Below are 21,855 nucleotides of genomic sequence, written 5' to 3' on the forward strand. Positions count from 1 at the left end.
CGTTATTGCGCAATTCCCACTAACTTGGACTTTGCACTATATTATTGCTATCGATCGCACTATTGCGACTTGTCAAACTGGCTTGGAAAATTTAAAATTTTCGCAAAAAAGGTCAAAGCGAGCCGCGGTTGCCGATCGTTTTTTAGCTGTCAATCGCAATTTAAAAGTGCGAAACGTCCATTTTGGTGGAAACTGCGACTGGAAATGTAAATAAACAAAAGCTGGTTGCCTAGTTTTATGGAATGTTGTTGTCAAAAGTGCGAGAACTAAGTGCGGGCAAAATCCAAGTTACAGTGAAAGGATCAATATTTTGGTCAACTTTTTTCCCCGAACACTAGCAACCCACTTGTTGTTGCTAGCCACATTTCGATCAACTGTTCACTGATTTATGTAAATTATTCAAGGTCGTAGATTTAGGAAAGTTTTCCTATTTGCGAAGGATGATATTCAATTTTCCTTGGACAATTTCTATAAAATGCAACCAGAATTTGGTCAAATAGTTGTAGTAAAAGAATAAAAAGTTTTTTAGAAAATCGTCAAAAAAGAGGGAGGTACCAAAAAACTAATTAACATTCCAACGCCCAAGGCTCCAAAAAAGTTGGAACGGTAACTTCAACTCAATGGTTCTCGGGGACAACTCAACCAATCAAGATGATTCTTCTTTCCAGTTAATTTTTAGGATGTCTAGATGATTCTAGATTTTTGCAGAACTTAATTTGCTCAAATCTGTAATTTTTGCGATCAAAAACATCGTTCTAACTTTTTTTTCGCGTGTAAAAAAAAATCCCTAAAAATTCCGCGGAGGCAGTTGTTTTAAAAAAGATGGAACGATGTTTTCGGTCGCAGAAATTACAGATTTGTTCAAATCAAGTAGGGCGTCCAATTTTCCCGGGAAACGGGAAAAATATTTTCAGAATCCCGGAAATTCCCGGGATCCCGGGAAATTTTTAAAACAGTAATAAAATCAATGTTTTTATTATATATGTTATGTTTTTCAAGCTTTGGTTGAATTTGTTCAATACTATTAAATAGTACGACACGAATGCCATTGCAATGGTAATGTGTCTTTAATAAAACTAATAATAATATTAAATAGTGATAATCTAAACTTCAATCTAAACAAGGACAGCTTTTGAAAATAGTTTAAAAGAAATTTAAAATGTTTTTTGTTCTTTGTTGTGCTTTTGATTTCAAATGAACCACCATTTTTAATGCAATGTGATTTCAAATGAACCACCATTTTTAATGCAATGTGATTCAAAATCATTAAAATATAATGTTTCTTTGAAAATGTAAAAGAAAAACAAGAAAATAATGCCAGTCAATGTAAAATTATGTATTATATGAAACATATTTTACGAATTATCTCAAAGTCACCGCCCACTGGGGAAAATCGGGACTACAGTGTTAACAGGTACAGGAAATTTTGTAGCAATAAAGTTGGAATTCGGTGTACTATTTTTTTTGTTCTTGTCCTTTTTAAATGACATAAAAAAACAAAAATATAAAACAAAATATTAGGCAAAAAATGGCTTAAACAGCCATGCCTTAGATGCCGGTGATTGATGAAAAATAATTAAATATGCTATTTTTTAAATTTAAAATTATAATTATACGTAAATATAGAAACCTGCCTTTCAAAAATATACAAAATTCAATAAAAAAATATTTAAGCGCTAGGCATTTTGCAGATGTGTAAAAAAAATTTAGCAATTTTGCCTAATAATCTTAATTAATGGTGATATATGCCGAAAACAAATTTTAATACTTCCAATTTTTTATCGATTACCAAGTATTCAACTGTTTAATTATTTCCACATCCAAATCTGAATGTCCAGACCAAAGTTGGATTTTTTTCGGGAGTTCCCGGGACAAAATATGAAAATTCCCTGGATTCGGGAATTCCCGGTTTTGGAAAAATCCCGGGAATTCCCGGGATGGACGCACTAAATCAAGATCTGCAAAATTTTAGGATCATCTAGACATTCTTACAAATCCCTGGAAACAAGAATCGTCCTGATTGGTTGAGTAATGCCCGAGAACCAGTGAGTTGAAGTTACCGTTCCACCTTTTTTTGGAAGGCTTGGGGGTCCGTGTAAGTTGAACATGCGTTGGGCGTTCCAGTGTTAAAATAAAAAAATTAAAAGGATTTTTTTGTAACAATTTGACTTATAAAAAAGTTTTTGTGTGAACAGAACAGAACTTGGTCGAAGAGAGTGAAGCTTAAGAGCAATTTTTGTGATTTAAGTTAGGTTATTTTTCTTAAAAAATGATTTTTTTTGCTTTATCAGTTAATTTAGGCTTTTATTGCAGCGAGTTGATGTCTTCTGGTGCTTTTAATCTTAACTTTCAATTATGTCAAGCTAAAAAAAAGATCAAATTCATGAGCATGAGCATGAGCATGAGCATGAGAGACCACCCATGGTTGTCCTTCTCCGTTGCTGAACAGGACCATAATATCCCATCACCAACCGGTCACACGCTTCAACGATCAAATGATGTTTCCCTTATCAACAGCATGCATGAATGCGCTGAAAAGATAAAACATCACGATCATCAAAACTAGAGCCGGTGCGAATAGGAAACAGTCGTTGGCCACCAACGGCGCCCGCCATGTCAGTTTGTAGATCTCGAGGGAATGGGACGGGAATGTTAGTTAGCACAGGTTGCTACAAAGGGTGGGTTCTATACGATATCCACACCCCCGCGTGTGCCGGAAAACTACTTCTACTTGGGATTTTGTTAGTGGGTAAGGGTAATGGCCAGGATTCAACATAGAGGATGATGATGCGACCTAATAATCAATAAATTTTGTTTAATGGTGTGATGTATTATGCATTCTCAAGGCAAACAGTCGGAGTATGCGGATGAGACTATTCCCGGTTATTTGGTGTTGAGTTTAGCATAAATGATTTAATCTTAGACAGCCGGCTGTGGAAAGATAAAACCAACTAAAATGCGAAAACGCGAAACCGCCCGGATCGAAATACACGCACAATCGGGGGGACAACAAAGACGGAAACGGCAACGAAAATCCTGCGCGAGGACCGCGACGCACACCGTTCAAATTCTCCAACTCAACTGTCAAACATCCCGAAACCGCCCGGATCGAAACACACACACAATCGGGGGGACAACAAAGACGGAAACGGCAACGAAAATCCTGCGCGAGGACCGCGACGCACACCGTTCAAATTCTCCAACTCAACTCACAAAAAAAAAGAAAAAAAAAAAAAAAAGATCAAATACAGAAATGCAAGAACTTCTTTTGTTTGCCCGCCCCTGAAAATAAAGGTGACAAAAACTCAAATTTAAACTCTTGTAATGTTTCAAGGTCTTTTTTTTGATTCGTGACAATGAGCAGAGAAACGGGAATGCTTTAAAATTTGTGTAATTTTGAAAACAAAAATCAAAACAAAATGTTATGCACTCTAATATCACTTATGCTTATAAATAATCAATATTAAAACCTGCTTATAAGGGTCGTTTGAACTGCGCTTAGTTAAACACTCAACTCTGTTGTCCGAATCGCGAAAAAGGTAGGGAAACCCCTTCCCAGAAACCACTAATTACAATTCTTCGCACCTTTCCACACTGACCATCATCATGATCCCGCACGGCCAGAGTCATGCCGAGTCAACATTGTGCTAACCCTTTCTGTGGAACGTCAGTCGTCCAGCGAACCCTCCCCACGGTTTACATCCAAAAACACTAAATCATTGATAACCGCGGTTGGTCAGACCCTTAATGTTTGCACTATAACCGCGACATTGGCAAATTTCCCAACAAAGTGGCATCCAAATGCTGTCCATCACTCACGCAGCACTTATCACCACGTGGTCGTCACAGTTGCTGTCGAAACTCACCGTGCAGAGCCGCGTGTGGCCATTTTCCACCACACCAAACTGGAGGGCCTGCGGAGTGGCCAATCCGAACGCCACCAGCCAGATCGCAATCACAAATTTGATGGCGCGAGACAGTTTGGACATTGTGTGTGATCTGTTGGAAAGAACAAAAAAAAAAAAAAAAAAGAACGAAGTCAGACAAATTGGTGACAGCAGCTGCTGCGGCAGACAAATCGAGTTCGAACTTGCCGAAATGGGTGACAGATGGCGATGTATCGTTCGACGGTGAAGGACGTTATGGTCAGTACCGTCGCGTTGGTGGCCGTCTCCGAGAGCAGCCCCGTGATGATGCAGGCCACCTGATTGAACGGGTAGCGAAAGGGGTACCACGTGCCGTATACTTCGAGGGGCATTCCTGGAGGAGAGGAGAAAAAAAGGACGGTCCATAAATTCCACGGTTGAGCAATTGTTTTGTGATTTGGATTTGATGTACAATTGATGGTTTCGGGTGATTGATTCCATCAATCCGATGTGTCATTTTACTGTTTGAACCAATAAACAAAATTGCAAGCTGATTTGCAACTCCTGCGAACCAATACGCCATTGTTCAGCAAGTGCTTGATTTATAGCTATAGAAAAAAAAATCCAGTGCAATTTGCGGGAGGCGCATGGTGCTTTTCGTTCGATTAATCTACTGAGATCCTATGAATTATTTTCAAACATCATGCCTCGGTATCCTGTCAATGGATATTAATCATATTGGAAATGGGTAAATCTCTACCAACTCATACGAAATCGGAAAAAGTTGCCCCGACCCCTCTTCATTTTGCGTGAAACATTGTCCTAATAGGTTTCTTTTGTCCCTGATTACGAATCCGAGATCCGTTTCTTGATATCTCGTAACGGAGGGGCGGTACGGCCTCATCCATTTTTGAAAATGCGAATAAAGAGGTGTTTTTCAATAATTTGCAGCCTGAAAAGATGATGTGATGGAAATGTGGTGTCAAAGGGACTTTTATGAAAAAAGCTGTAAAAAAAATTGGAACATGTCATTTTATGGGAAATTTAATGTACTTATCGAATCTACATTGACCTAGAAGGGTAATTTTTTATTTAGAACAAAATTTTTCATTTTAAGGCCGCGGCTCGCGGAACTGCAACCTCCGGCCCCGCTGCGTGAAGTGCGGTGAGTCACACCTCTCGGAGGCGTGCGCACTGCCACGAAAGGCGGACTTGGGGGACAAGGCAGAACAAACCAAGCCGCGCGTAAAGTGCGCGAACTGTGACGGCAACCATACCGGCAATTACCGCGGATGCGTCGCGCGCAAGGCCTACCTCGAGGAGCAGGAAAAGAGGAAGAAGAAAGCGTCCCACCCTCCTCAGCGAAGTACGAGCGCAGCCGTTCCTGCAGTTGGACAGCGTACGGTTCCAGCGGAAAACTCAGCGTTCCCTCCTGGTTGGGGGCGTTCGTTCGCCAGCGTGGTCGCTGCCGGTAGCGGCAGTACGGCCCAGCAAGAAGTCACCGGGGAAGATCTCTTCACCCTGCCGGAGTTCTTTGCTCTCGCGGGGGAGATGATGACGCGGTTTCGGAGCTGCCGGAACAAGGCAGAACAATTCCTGGCCCTTGGGGAACTTATGATCAAACACATCTACAAAGGATAAATTACCTGTGATCTAGATATAAGCTTTCTCTTCCTCTATCCCCTTTCCTTTGCAATTTCTGTAAGTTTTTTTTATAGTTTTTTCTTACTCTTGCTAGTGCCTTAGTTAAAGAAATAATTGTTCCTAAATGGATTATGATGCAACACACAGCTGTAAGGAACTCCAAAACTCTGTTATGCACTTCAAAATAACTCATTGTATCTTGATTATTCACCAATAAAACCGAATTGAATTGAATTGAAAATTTCGTGTTTTTTCTAATTTTGTAGGTTAATTTTTTAGAGTGTAACAATGTTCTACAAAGTTGTAGAACAGACAATTACAAAAATTTTAATATACAGGACACATTCCGCCGTGACGTTGCAACGCTTTGACTTTTCTTTTTTCAGTATTTCGGCTGTAACTCAAAAATTACATAGAAAAGGTACATATGTTATTACAGATTCGGAAAGTACGTTAAATTTCCTATAAGAAACAATGTTGACACATTATTTTAAGCGAATGTTCTATTTTTGAGAGGGGGATATGTAGCGTGACGTTGCAACGCGTGACTTTTTCTCAATCCTGACCCAATTCATGTTTCGCCATTAACTCTGCTCTGTTAAACGGCAAATTTGGAGTTCTTCTTCCATTTTAAGTGTAAAATTGGCCAACAAATCGAATGCAATCATTAGTTTTTCGAAAAAATTAAACCTCGATTTTTAAAGACCGCTTACATTTCGTGACGTTGCAACGCTCTGTTTTTGAAAACAGGGTTTTTGGTTGCGTTGCAACGTCACGAAATTTTGGTTTCAAAATAAATCATAGTTTTTGTTAGGCTGAACAACTGTAGGTTAAGAGTCGATTATAAGACATTAATAGACAGTACAAGGACATGTGAATTGATTGGCCTGCCCATGTTAGACCCCCCCCCCCTCCCCATATTCTGCTTTCACAGTTGCAGTACGATTTACGAAGTTTTCCAAAGGGTTTTCAAAATATTTTTTTTTGTATTATTCCATTATCACGAAGGAAACCCCCCCCCCCCCTCTCCTGTCCTCTATCCATGTAACGGGTCGTCCATGCATTACGTAACGGCGTAATATCAAGGGGGAGGGAGGAGGGTTCGAGGATTTATACACAAAAAGTGTATCGGAAATGTATTTCCAGGGGGTGGAGGGGGTCTAAAAATATAAATGTTTGGTTACGTAATGCAAGAACGCTCCCTTAATATTTTAATGGTTTTGGGCAACTTACAAAACTCGTGGAAGTTTTAGAAGGGAGGTGAGGAGCTTCAAGTTTTCATGAGGGCTTATTTTGAATTTATAAATAAAGTGCCCATATCGTTTGTTCATGGCCCCTAAGGGGTGATCTGCAAACAGCGTAACTTATTTTGTTGACTTTTGTGCTTTTTAAATTAAATTTGAAGAAATAATATAACTGTTTAATTGCGCAACATAACATTTTTAATTGTGAACAACAAAACGTTGCATACAACTTATTTAAGTAAGGGTTCGTCCAACAACAGAGTGACAAAAGTTTGTGAAAAAAAAACAATCGAATCACGCTTTTGTTTAATGAATTTCCCTGTAATTTGACTTACATAAGGGTGTGGGATAAAAAAAAATCATTGCGTTGTATTAGAATGAACCCTCACATAAATCAGTTTTTCATAAAGGGGCCATCCAGTAACCACGTGATTACTTTTTTGAAAGTTTTAGATTTTTTCCCCCTTGTGAACATCGGTCTATTTTGATTTGTTCAACAAGTTTCATAAAATACTTTTTTTTTCGAGTTGCGTCAAACTTAAATGACGGAATTTGTGAATGACCCATGTATAATTCTTCTGTAAATATGCTCGGAAACATTATATAACAAATATATAATATTTAGTACCCTTTTATCTTCAACAAAAAACTACGCATACACCTTTTTTGCCATGTGACCAATATGATTTAAAATTTCGTGACGTTGCAACGCAAACTTAAACCTGTTGTAACTTTGGATCTAGACAACCAATTAAGTCGCTCTAGATTGCATTTGAAAGCTCTTTCCAAGTACAAAGAGCATCCGAAATATCAAAATGATTGAATGTTTAGTTTTTTGTTGACATAAACAAATGTCCCTTTTTCGTGACGTTGCAACGCAATAAAATGGTAAACTTACACTAGTTTGAAAAAATACTAAACTTAAGATAAACGGCAAACCCATGACATTTCCGTTTAGTACAACTAAAAACCTACAAAATGCAATCAACAGAATATTTTTCGGATTTTATTCCGCTGAAAACCAGGAGTTTTTAGAAAAATGTTTTAAAGCGATTATTTTATCACGAATTGATGCATAACCTAACCAACTTGTACAAAATGATATTCAAATGATCAATTAATGAAAACCATGATTTTTGAAGCCTCAAGTAGTCTAGAATCGAGGAAAAATATCCAAATAGCTCATACACGCTTTTCAAAATTTCATCCTAAGGTGTACATTGCCGGAGAATGTGTCACAGACATAAGGGGTTTGCTTATAAATATCACGAGTTATTGCGATTTTACGAAAAAAAGTTTCGAAAAAGTTGATCGGCGTCGATCATGGCCGTTCATGGTCACCCGCGACAGACACGGACGACGAAACAAAGAGAAACGCAAAATCTACAACTTTGTAGAACATTGTTACACTCTAAAAAAATAAACCTGCAAAATTAGAAAAAAACACGAAATTTTAAAAATAACAATTTTGTTCTAAATGAAAAAATGACCCTTCTGGGTCAATGTAGATTCGAAAAGTACATTAAATTTCCCATAAAATGACATGTTCCAAAAAATTTTACAGTCAAGTAACGGAAAATTGGAGAATTTTCAAAACTTTTTTAGTGTTTTTTTCGATGAAAAATACGTTTTTTTTGAATTCTGAGTACGCCATCAAATCGGGCGTCTAATTTTACATAAAAGTCTCTTCGACACCAAATTTCTATCTCATCACCGTTTCAGGCTGCAAATTATTGAAAAACACCTCTTTTTTCGCATGCTCAAAAATGGAAGGGGTCGTACCGCCCCTCCGTCACGAGATATCAAAAAATGGAACTTGAATTCGTGATCAGGGACAAAAGTTACCCATTAGGACAAAGTTTCACGCAAATCGAAGAGGGGTCGGGGCAACTTTTCCCGATTTCGTGTGAGTTGGTAGAGAATTACCCATAGACATTTGGAACGTGTTAGCTCTGCCGAGCTTCGTTGACCCATTCCTACGCATGCTAGCCGTGCGCGAGGTACCTCAGCTTTATCGACAAGCCCCACCCTGATGAACGTTTGTATCAATCGGATTCAAACGTTATTTAGAACTTCCGAACCCTTGTCAAATATGATTCAGCGCGGATATAGTTGGTAGGAACAGTATTCCTAATTCCAGTTCAAGGTTACCAAGTCGCGATGGCCTAGTGGTTAGCATTTTTGCTTACCAACCCAAAGGACGGGGAATTGAGCCCCGACTGGAGCGACTTTGATTTTTTGTTTTTGTTCAGAAAAAGGGATCTATTACTGAATGGGATTGCTCGATATTCGATATAACTATCTGTCAGCGATCATTTCCCAAAACGATATTTGATCGCTGATACACAACGCCTATCATGATCGTCTTTGCTTGGTGACGGTCGCTGAACGTAAACACGAAGACGAAACGAACAAAAAGAGAAATAAAAAAAATCGCAGGCACTGCTTCCTATACTTTCTCGTTGGGAGCAGATGGGAATCAAACCCATGATCATTCGCTTGCAAAGCGACCACCGTAACCAGTCAGCCACGTTCGCTCCTTTTTTGACATGATGGTCCCTTTGACACCAAATTTCTATCTCATCACCGTTTCAGGCTGCAAATTACAGATAATACGTCATTCTCGCATTTTCAAAAATTAAACGGGTAAGTGCTAGTGAATTGGCGGAGAATTACCCATATGTACACAAGTTATATCACAACTTTGGAAACCCCCATTACAAATGTGATTCGTTAAAACTAACTACAACCGAAATAGCAAATGCTTTTCCGTTCTAGTTGTGGATTTTCTAAAAAAAAAATCTGATTTCTTTAAAATATTGAGTTTTTTACTTTGTTTTGATATTTGCTTGTCTTTTTTTCACTATATTAATGTCTTCAGCTTTAATGTTTTGAAATATAAAAAAAATATACATGTATAATTTCAATTCAATTTTTGTCGACGTCGTGATAAAAAAAGTTAATTTTCCTTAAAAAATTTCGATCATAAAACAGCAACAATGTTGTCTCGATGTCCATTTTAAGCTCGTTGTGCACTCTGGTAAGAGTGAAATATTTTTGTCTATCAGCAGCTCGCAACACAGCACCAGTTTCGTCGTCAGCTTGCTTTTTAAGACGCTAGCTTCGTGAGTGCCCCTATTTTCGACCCATTACAGCTGAATCGTCAGGGATCCGATCGAAAAAAAAAAACGAGACTACACTTTTCCAGAGACACTCCCTCCCTCCTCCTCCTCCCCCTAACAATACACTGCCATTGAGATGCGAGTTGACGATGGAAAAGTGGTGGAAAAGCGCCTAGCGAAGAATTGAATTTGGAAACCCCTGAAACTGTCCCAACTGTAAGCGGGGCTGCAGGCAGACAACCAGGAAAGTTGCCACTTTGATAAAGTTAGGAAGGATGTGTCTCCTCTTGTGTGTACGGGGAGAGACATTTTCTGCTAAAAGGGGGCTTTCAAGGTTATTGAAGAAAAGCTCGATGAGGGTTGATAACGTGATAAGTTGAAAGATGTTTTCGAAATGCAATCACTTTAATTTGATATAACTTAAAGTCTTTCTCTTGGATGTCATTCAAAATTCAAAACGACGTTTTTCAGAAGCCTTTACAATATGTTGTCTAACTTTAAACTTATGATTTAACTAATTTGTCAAGCCTTAACTCGTTTTTTCCTTCCAAAAGCTTGTTCTTCCAAGACACTCCGGATGATAAGTCGAGATGCTTAATGCATAACATGAATAACTTACAGTGCCCTCCACCTTTCCGTTGGCCGGAAAATTTCCGGCCTGTCAAACGATATGCCTGGAAAGATTAGTTATCCAGAGAGAAAGAGGCCAAATTTGTGCGCCCCCGGACACTGCCCGGAGCTCGTGGGGGTTAAAGGATGAATTACGAGCCTCGGGGTTGATATAATCAGAGCTGCCACCATTACCAGAGATGATGATGCTGATGATGACGAGGATGACGAGTCTCAGCTGGTGGTAGTGGAATCGAGATTGTTGTTATTTTTTTTTTATGTACGCGTGGCATGAAGCACAATCCACTCAGGTTTGACGTGGGAAATAAATGAAATGGGATGTTTCTGAGAGCTGTGTAAAAAATATGCAAAAACATCCAGCAAAAAAGGCAAATTTATATTTTATGAATTTTGCTTGGCTCCATTTCCGGAATCTGTTCTAAAAATGGAACAGAAATAAACCAGACATTTCTCCCCATTAGCCAAACAAATCTCGGTTGGCCCCGTTGAGGACGTTTGAAAATCATCAGGTTTTACCAAACGAGCCAGAATTCCTACAATTCAATGCAAAAGGCATGGAAAATGTATTATGCACTGTACTTAATAAAAAAAATAATAATTACAAGCGCAGGCATGGTATGAAGGAAGCAAAATATTATAAATCAAAAACACCTATGGGAGATTTACTCTGAAACAAAAAAAAATAACCAAGTTCCTAAATTCTAGGAATTTTGCCTCCTTTTCTTATTAAGTAATCCAGCAAACCCGATTACTAAATAAGGAAATTAGCCAAAATTCCTAGAATTTAGGAATTGGTTACTTTTATTTAATTTCAGTGTACACGTAGAAAGTTTTGTTTCACTTTCCTGATTAAGAATATTTTCGATTCAAAATATACTTTTGGTGAAAATTGAGTTTTTCAGAAAAATGTGTTTATAATACAAATGGAGACGTCTGGCACTACGTCTGGTTATTTTTTTCGAAAAAAAAATGTCCGTCAATACACTGATATTTTGAAAACTAATGATTGGAAAGCAACTGGATGCGTGTAAAATGAATTTTTAAACACTTTTTTCATCCAAATGTTTTATCTTAGGCCTGTAATTTAAATTTTTATTCTTATTTTTTCAATCTATTAGCCCTCCCCTCGACTTTAGTCAAGGCCGAGGGAAATAAACTTCAAAAAATATTGGCAACGGCCTTAGTTGTTGCATCCCAAGTAACATTTTTAAACCAACTAGCCACCACCAAGTTTTATTGAGGTTTTATTGCAGCATCTTGATTGCCTAATAGTTTTATTTGTGCATTCACCGCAACCAAAAAGCAAGAGCTAATTAATAGGTTCTAACAGGGTTTTATGCCTCGGACATAAAACCGGGTGGAAATAAAAGCCGACTGGCTTTCAATAAGGTTTTATGAAAGTTTTAACAGAGGCTTGAAAACCAGATGGCAATACCATGCCAAACGGTTTTATCGCATGCTTTGTTAAAACCTAGGGTGTTGTAGCTGTCAAGTGCCATTAGGCATGTAAAAAGCTCACTTAATACCATAAGCTCCTTAAAGAGCATTTATCGCGGCCAAATAGCAGTGCATAAATATGGCGCTAGACGCGTGCTCTGATTGAATATGATTGACCGCCATCTTGATTGAAAAAATAGAAAACTGGAAAATTTGATTTAAATTTGATGAAAACACACATTTATGCTGAATTTCTGGTATGATTTATATAGCGATAGATGTTTAAAAATATTTTGAACATTTTTTTCAAAGAATTGCAATAAATTTTGTTTAACATTAAACACTATGATTACAAAATATTGATTTTTGATTAAGCGAGTTGAATTTTTTGGCTCTATCTCCCCTACATTTATCAATAAAATTTCAACCGCAGTTGAATTTGAGCCATCAATTGTGAGAAATAAGCTTTCAAATTATTTGGATTACCTCTAATATCTATTATTTATCATCGCCATTTTTGACAACCATCTCCATAATTTCATTTGGCAAGACGAAGACTTATTTTTGCCAAAATAAAACCTATTTGGCATAAGCCGTTTGAAGACGTATGAAATGTCATTTTTCCATAACTCCTGACTAGGTTTTAACAAAGGTTTTATCAAGGCTTTGAGGATGTTGTTAGGATCCAGTTGTAAAGCCTTGAACTCCTATGTAGGTTTTATAAATAGGCCGTAACAACCTTTTGCGGAGGTCCTTTTGGGTTTTAAGTGGGGTTTATCAAGGTTCTGGGGAGTTTGTTACGACTAAGGGGTTTTAATGTTGGTTTTGGCTGATAGGTTTTATAGCGGTTGTGACAGCTTTGATAAAGCCTAAAATGTTACTTGGGATTCGAAAAGTTTTTTAAAGCAGTTTAAAGCGTGCTATATACATTCGAGATTGGTTTGACTTTTTCTCATAGCTTTTACTGTTAAAAATGGATATTTTTAAAACCCCAAAAAGTTGCAAAAAAGCCTTCAAAACCCATACTCCCATACAGCGCCGTACCTAGGGGTTGGCGACCGCCAAGGGCGCCAGCCCTTGGGGGCTCTGAAATCGATGATTGTACAAAATTGTTATTACAGCTATAACTTCCTCATTAGATATTTGAAACAGAAAGGGCGCCGAATTATAAAATAGAATTAAAAATAACTAGATAATTTGGCTTAAAATATGAAAAAAATCAGGGGCGCCAAAGGCAATTGTATGAATATTTCTACTAAAAAAATGTCCAAAAAAATCAAATCACAGCATTGCCTTGGCGTTCTCAATTGCGAGATTCTTACTCGAAACCAAGTCCAACTGGGTGAGAGACAATTACGCTTACCCCTACACCACGGGTCCCGGCTAAAAAAAATGTCCAAAAAAAATCAAACCATCCACAATAACGACCCCCAGGTCTTTTGTGGTCTCTATTGCAAGTTTCTGCTCGAACCTAGGAGTCCGAAGGCTTGAATGGGGAGAGCACCCAAACCTCTTTTTACTCCAAGGAACCTTCCACCCCAGTGTTTGAACTGACGACCTTTGGATTGCGAGTCCAACCGCCGCCAGCGATTCCACCGGAGTAGGCTTGGTTTGGTGTGTTGTTTGTACTTATGGCATGAAGACAACTCCTACACCTGGAATGACTTAACGGCCTAACAACCAAGGCCGGGACCGACATTTTACTTCCTCATCCGATGGAAGGTTGCAGCAGATGGGAATCGAACCCAGAATCATCCGCTTACAAAGCGGACAGCGTACTGCCAATGTCCAACTATATGTTATTTTCACGTTAATTTCTCTGTGAATCACAATCAGCCAAATTGTAAAAAAATAATGGTCATATTTTGACCTTCTTTGAAATAAGAATTATTTTTAACATAAAAACATATACCTTTCTTTTGAAATTTTAAGCTTTTTAGCTCGATTTCCCCTTTTATAATCAACTTCGTGCATTGAAATTTGCAAACACCTTCAAAATACTAGAGTTTTGAAATTGGAAAACTGTTGTAAATTTTCACCAATAAGAACAACATTATTTGTTCAAGAAAAAAAAAAGTTTTTCAGAGCACATCACTTTTTCACTTTTAGCTTAACCGGTGTTGTTTACTTTTTAAATCGGCTAGAAAGCTTTGGTAATGAAAAAACATTAAAAAAAGGTGCAGATGGTTATGTTCTACATGACCAATATGACAAAGAACTTTGTACAAAACTCTAAATTATTCTATTTTCATTTATATTTTTTGAATTGGACCTTACAACCACTATCGAAATGGCAATTTTTAAGTCCAGTCTCAAAAACCATATTGCCCAAAATCGTATGGTTAGGTAAATGTCCCTCCGGGAAAACCTTCCCCCAGGGCCATGTTTACCACCGTGGATCCGTCTTTGACAAAACCTCGGTAGGCACTGAAATTTTCTGAGACTATCTGTCAGCTTATATAGTTCGCATAAAATGTGGCATTCATGGTGCAACATTCTCGCGTGACAGTTCCACGAAAGCAGGAGACAAGGCAAAATTTGCTAAGTGCTTTCAGCCAATCAGCAGCCAGGATTTTTCCTGCACTCATTTTTTATTTTCATCTTAACTGTTCACTACTTGAACAAAAAATTTTATCAACTATGTGAGGTAGTCTTCTTGCAATTCAAGACTTCCCCTTTCGTTTGGTGGATAAAGCATACAGATTGCTTGAATGAGGTGGAAGATATAAGCGTTTAAACAATTACAAAAATCGTTACACTATCGCTTCGCGAAATTTTGGATTGACCCCCGTAGACAGTGCCCTTAGGACAAAAATCATTGTCAAAATCTCGAAAATAAAAAAAATACGTATTTTGAGAAATTGGATTTTTGTGAAAAAAAAGTCGATTAAAAAATCTGCAATTTTTTTTCCGTGTACCTTTTTTTCTCAATAGTTCTCAACAATACCTACAACTTTTTCGTAGACACCAAATTGATCAGAAAATTCACTCAAAAGTTACAGCTGTTTGATTATGTACGTACCATTTTTGTATGAACAGCTGCCAAAATTGTATGGAGACTTGTATGGGTGAACCAATGACACAAAATAGCTTATTTGGTCATAGGGAAGGCCCCCACAAAGTTTAAGTCAAATAAAAAAAAAATACAAAAAATAAAAATGTTCGAAATCAGCCGATTTCGTAGAGAGTTGCTCACATGGACAATGTGTTTACACACGAAAAACACAAAGCGAAATAAATAATTTTGAGTGGTGCTGATTAGGAAAATCACCAAAAAATCATCAACAGATTGATTTTCTTGGAGATGTTCGGGAGCGATTTTCTTTTGCGTGATTCACCTCCTCTCTCTTTCGCCGGTGGAGAAAGTTCGCAAGCGAAAAAGATTTGTTTGCGATTATTCCATCCCTGAAACAGAATGAAACCAAATTTCACTTGACAGTTTGACAGCAAGAACCACGCTCTGGTTGTGGCACCAACTGCATGGTGCATCTTGATTGCCACTCGCAACTCTTTCAGTATCACCAGAAAGGAAAGCACACATTTAAACGCAACAGTAAATTGTACCATTTTATGTTCGCTTTGTTTTCTCCAGAATAATACCGATGTCCATTGCGAGCTTATGGTGCAGCCAGCAATTTCAGCAGAAGTCTTCGGTGGGGAGAAAAGCAGTGCACGCTGGTTAGTTGAAAACACCCCCTCGAAGAACTGCTGCACTCGTAAAAAATATGTTCAAGGGATACATTTTAAACTGGAAATTTATGAAGGATGCACCACATCGCAAAAATGGCGGAAAACCACTTCCAATTACGTTACATTGTGTGGGAGAGCGTTTGCGGCTGTGCTCAGGAAATCTCTTTTCCTCAGCTGGGTTTCAGCGATGCACTGTAAAAAAGCGTGTTCCGTAGCATCGTAGCTTTGATGGCACATCGAAGGATTATCGAAATCCTTAACCTTCTAATGAATAGATTACAACTTAATCAACTTAAAAAAAAAACAAAGTCGATTTTTATTACTGTGCATCTTCGATTCAAGTTATTGACTAAAAATAGCAATCCTGTTCCAGCTGTTGAGCAAAAGCAACTCCTCGAGAGCGTTCTCCCGAAAAGTCGTGTCATATCACAAGTGAGTTAATAATGTCGCAATTTGAATACGTCGTGTAGCAGCAGACGCACACATATGGCATCATCGCCCACACTGGATCAAGACCAAAGGATCGGATGGACAATTTGTCGCGTGCGCGAGTATCAGATAACATATTCGTGGGGAAAATCGTTACCACAATTTTGCGAATAAATTTGTCGAAATTTGATTTGAGCTGATGCTGGTGCGTGTAGGAGTTGAACAAGTGTGACGGTAGGTCATGGTTCAGGATTGCCTGTGGGGTTTTACTTAACGTGGAGGGTTTTCCTTGCTGTCGGCTTTTATTCTAAATCTGTTGGATATTAGTGGCAGTTGACACGTGTGTGATAAGGTTGCGGGCTGTAATTGAATTTTTGCCAGAGATGTGATATATTATAGTAAATCCATGTAATGTGACAGGGAATTCGGAAATAAAAACCCAAGTTTTACCCATTCTTTGGTTTTGCCTTTGTGGTTTGATGGTTAATTTTTTAATGTTTAATGTGTAATGTTTAATGTTTAATGTTTAATGTTTAATGTTTAATGTTTAATGTTTAATGTTTAATGTTTAATGTTTAATGTTTAATGTTTAATGTTTAATGTTTAATGTTTAATGTTTAATGTTTAATGTTTAATGTTTAATGTTTAATGTTTAATGTTTAATGTTTAATGTTTAATGTTTAATGTTTAATGTTTAATGTTTAATGTTTAATGTTTAATGTTTAATGTTTAATGTTTAATGTTTAATGTTTAATGTTTAATGTTTAATGTTTAATGTTTAATGTTTAATGTTTAATGTTTAATGTTTAATGTTTAATGTTTAATGTTTAATGTTTAATGTTTAATGTTTAATGTTTAATGTTTAATGTTTAATGTTTAATGTTTAATGTTTAATGTTTAATGTTTAATGTTTAATGTTTAATGTTTAATGTTTAATGTTTAATGTTTAATGTTTAATGTTTAATGTTTAATGTTTAATGTTTAATGTTTAATGTTTAATGTTTAATGTTTAATGTTTAATGTTTAATGTTTAATGTTTAATGTTTAATGTTTAATGTTTAATGTTTAATGTTTAATGTTTAATGTTTAATGTTTAATGTTTAATGTTTAATGTTTAATGTTTAATGTTTAATGTTTAATGTTTAATGTTTAATGTTTAATGTTTAATGTTTAATGTTTAATGTTTAATGTTTAATGTTTAATGTTTAATGTTTAATGTTTAATGTTTAATGTTTAATGTTTAATGTTTAATGTTTAATGTTTAATGTTTAATGTTTAATGTTTAATGTTTAATGTTTAATGTTTAATGTTTAATGTTTAATGTTTAATGTTTAATGTTTAATGTTTAATGTTTAATGTTTAATGTTTAATGTTTAATGTTTAATGTTTAATGTTTAATGTTTAATGTTTAATGTTTAATGTTTAATGTTTAATGTTTAATGTTTAATGTTTAATGTTTAATGTTTAATGTTTAATGTTTAATGTTTAATGTTTAATGTTTAATGTTTAATGTTTAATGTTTAATGTTTAATGTTTAATGTTTAATGTTTAATGTTTAATGTTTAATGTTTAATGTTTAATGTTTAATGTTTAATGTTTAATGTTTAATGTTTAATGTTTAATGTTTAATGTTTAATGTTTAATGTTTAATGTTTAATGTTTAATGTTTAATGTTTAATGTTTAATGTTTAATGTTTAATGTTTAATGTTTAATGTTTAATGTTTAATGTTTAATGTTTAATGTTTAATGTTTAATGTTTAATGTTTAATGTTTAATGTTTAATGTTTAATGTTTAATGTTTAATGTTTAATGTTTAAGAGGAAGTAGAAAATAATACTAGAAAAAGAAAATTATCAGGAAATCAGCATTATTGAGTATTGGGAATCCATTTTACAACGTTTTTGATCGTATTCTTAAATTCTTAAATTCTTAAATTCTTAAATTCTTAAATTCTTAAATTCTTAAATTCTTAAATTCTTAAATTCTTAAATTCTTAAATTCTTAAATTCTTAAATTCTTAAATTCTTAAATTCTTAAATTCTTAAATTCTTAAATTCTTAAATTCTTAAATTCTTAAATTCTTAAATTCTTAAATTCTTAAATTCTTAAATTCTTAAATTCTTAAATTCTTAAATTCTTAAATTCTTAAATTCTTAAATTCTTAAATTCTTAAATTCTTAAATTCTTAAATTCTTAAATTCTTAAATTCTTAAATTCTTAAATTCTTAAATTCTTAAATTCTTAAATTCTTAAATTCTTAAATTCTTAAATTCTTAAATTCTTAAATTCTTAAATTCTTAAATTCTTAAATTCTTAAATTCTTAAATTCTTAAATTCTTAAATTCTTAAATTCTTAAATTCTTAAATTCTTAAATTCTTAAATTCTTAAATTCTTAAATTCTTAAATTCTTAAATTCTTAAATTCTTAAATTCTTAAATTCTTAAATTCTTAAATTCTTAAATTCTTAAATTCTTAAATTCTTAAATTCTTAAATTCTTAAATTCTTAAATTCTTAAATTCTTAAATTCTTAAATTCTTAAATTCTTAAATTCTTAAATTCTTAAATTCTTAAATTCTTAAATTCTTAAATTCTTAAATTCTTAAATTCTTAAATTCTTAAATTCTTAAATTCTTAAATTCTTAAATTCTTAAATTCTTAAATTCTTAAATTCTTAAATTCTTAAATTCTTAAATTCTTAAATTCTTAAATTCCTAAATTCTTAAATTCTTAAATTCTTAAATTCTTAAATTCTTAAATTCTTAAATTCTTAAATTCTTAAATTCTTAAATTCTTGAAATCTTAAATTCTTAAATTCTTAAATTCTTAAATTCTTAAATTCTTAAATTCTTAAATTCTTAAATTCTTAAATTCTTAAATTCTTAAATTCTTAAATTCGATTTTCATTTCTTTTGTGTCGTTGTTTGTGTGCTTGGGTGCGTGGTTATTATAATTAAATAATGGCATCATTAGTGCGCTGACCACGGGGACGCGCTGTCTTGTTTATGCATGCTCATTTTCATTTCTTTTGTTTTGCTGTTTGTGTGCTTGGGTGCGTGGTTATTATAATTAAATAATGGCATCATTAGTGCGCTGACCACGGGGACGCGCTGTCTTGTTTTTGCATGCTCATTTTCATTTCTTTTGTGTCGCTGTTTGTGTGCTTGGGTGCGTGGTTATTATAATTAAATAATGGCATCATTAGTGCGCTGACCACGGGGACGCGCTGTCTTGTTTTTGCATGCTCATTTTCATTTCTTTTGTGTCGCTGTTTGTGTGCTTGGGTGCGTGGTTATTATAATTAAATAATGGCATCATTAGTGCGCTGACCACGAGGACGCGCTGTCTTGTTTTTGCATGCTCATTTTCATTTCTTTTGTGCCGCTGTTTGTGTGCTGGGGTGCTTGGTTATTATATATAGGTGAAGGGATTTTATTAAATGATCATTATATTGCATTATTATATTTATTTGATTATATAACCACACTATATTTTACACTTAACACATCATACAAAACACAAATGAAACTGTAAACAGGAGCGTTTGGTACGGTATGTCCACGCATCCTTCCTCCCCTGTAGATTCTGTGAAATGTGATCCGTTCTCAGAATCCTCTCTGCGGTAAACACAACGTAGTAGGGCTGGCCGCTTTAATTTTTGCAATACATTTTCGGGTGTTCTCGGATGTACTGCAATTATTAATAATGACAAGAAAAGTGCTTGGGGCGTAATCTAATCACAAGACTTTCCAGCATGCTTTCATCGGACTGGCTGCGTTTGTGTTAGATTAGATTAGATTAGATTAGATAATGTTTAATGTTTAATGTTTAATGTTTAATGTTTAATAAATTAATAGATGCAGTGAATCTAGAATGCGACTGTTTGCCATAATTATAATTGCTCAACTCTAGCGATGGCAGCGAATGAAGCCAGCAAACATGGGGTCTACCAAATTTATGATCTTTATGTAATTAGTTTTGTGTCCGAGGTTGGGTTCTGTAACGCTAGGTAAAGCTTTGTTTAATGTTTAATGTTTAATGTTTAATGTTTAATGTTTAATGTTTATTGTTTAATGTTTAATGTTTAATGTTTAATGTTTAATGTTTAATATTTAATGTTTAATGTTTAATGTTTAATGTTTAATGTTTAATGTTTAATGTTTAATGTTTAATGTTTAATGTTTAATGTTTAATGTTTAATGTTTAATAAATTAATAGATGCAGTGAATCTAGAATGCGACTGTTTGCCATAATTATAATTGCTCAACTCTAGCGATGGCAGCGAATGAAGCCAGCAAACATGGGGTCTACCAAATTTATGATCTTTATGTAATTAGTTTTGTGTCCGAGGTTGGGTTCTGTAACGCTAGGTAAAGCTTTTGATTATTTTTCGGGAGAATTCCAACAACACTGTGTGCTGGAAAATGAAATATGATGTTACATGATGATAGCAGAACAAAATTAATTTCATGCACCACAAAATTTGTAATGCATTTTGGGTGTTTTGGCAGAAATAATTATTTTGTGCTCAGTACTGGTTGTTTGGAAGAATGTTGAACATTCCGAAGAAGATTTATTTATTTCACCCCTGTGTAATTTATTAGACATAATGCAATTGTAAAGCCTTAAAAGTTTCCTTAAGCTCAACTGTGCACAACATTTCCAAGAACTTAAGTCAGTCCGCAAAACATCTCTAATTACCCATAGCGCAGCGGGTAATTCCCACAGTATCGCATAACAAACCCCTTGCCTTCTCGGAAGCTGGGACAAATACTTTCGCAAGATTTTACCGCGATTCATACCATAATAAGCATCGAATGGGTAACCCCACATACTTTGCCGAAGGCCTACTTAGAGTTCTGCTCTCAATCCTTCCCAGATTGCCAGCCAACCCTCTGCCGAGAATCGCGTAATCCCTCTTTCCGAACAAAGCAGAAGTAGAAGAAGAATATGGCAAAGGGTCCTCATGCTAGTAAAGCAGGCAAACACTGAAAACAATTATCACGGCCCCTCGTCGTCCCCGAGGTCGGAATGGAATTTTCCGGATGCGACCCGGGGTCGGTGGTTGGTCGTGCAGAGCAACTAAGTTTGCTGTCCATGTAGAAATAAATGACGTAAGCGACATTTTGCACAACAATTCAAAAATAATAGTGAGTTAGTCAGCTTAAATTAGCAATTAAAGAAAAGTAAACAATCAGTTTATCCTACTCATGTCAGTTCAAAATTAGAAATTAGAAACTTCACGTCCCTTTACATACACATCTGAAATATAGTACAGTTTTCTCCACTGAATTGACATTGGTTAGAGTGGATGGAGTGACAGTTGACAACGTAAAACCAATGTTAAACGCTTCAAACGCAATCAAGCAGTACGAGTTCGAGTCCAGCTGGAGTTGATTTTTTTTTGTTTTTCTGATAGCCTATAAATTACAGCTGTCAAGTTAGAAGAAATGGTATACTTTATGCTAGTTTTTGTAACTATCGTACCAAACAATCGACGTCCTACGGTATATGAGGAACTTTTCACTATTCATACAACACTTCTGGGTCAACGATATGTGCACACGCGGTCAAAGCTCATTGTAAACACACTGATAGGCAGCGTCTATCCAAGTTTAGATACATGTTAGATTATGCTCAGTTGGCTGCAACTACACTGCTGAAAACCGTCAACCGAGTGCAAAACAAAAGTTAGCTAGCTCAAAAGCTTTTCATTGTTATTTATTACAGTGTAGCAAAAGTTGCACTTGTTCCAGAACAAGTCCATATGGACTGCTTGCAAGCCGCTTTTCA

The 21,855-nt window shown here is 35.4% G+C and overlaps 1 protein-coding gene across 2 annotated transcripts in view; it reads right to left on the minus strand.

Moving 5' to 3' along the window:
• The window catches only part of LOC120424343 (pyrokinin-1 receptor-like), a 130,437-nt gene that overhangs the window by 17,236 nt on the left and 91,346 nt on the right, over positions 1–21,855 (minus strand). For both annotated transcript variants that reach the window (XM_039588433.2, XM_039588434.2), the window contains 2 exons: positions 4,095–4,260; positions 3,867–3,999 (listed from right to left, as the gene is read on the minus strand). In XM_039588433.2, coding sequence (XP_039444367.1) covers positions 3,867–3,999; positions 4,095–4,260 — 299 coding nt within the window. The remainder of the gene's footprint in view (positions 1–3,866; positions 4,000–4,094; positions 4,261–21,855) is intronic.

Source organism: Culex pipiens, chromosome 1 (genome assembly GCF_016801865.2).
Source record: "Culex pipiens pallens isolate TS chromosome 1, TS_CPP_V2, whole genome shotgun sequence".
NCBI classification, from domain to species: domain Eukaryota; kingdom Metazoa; phylum Arthropoda; class Insecta; order Diptera; family Culicidae; genus Culex; species Culex pipiens.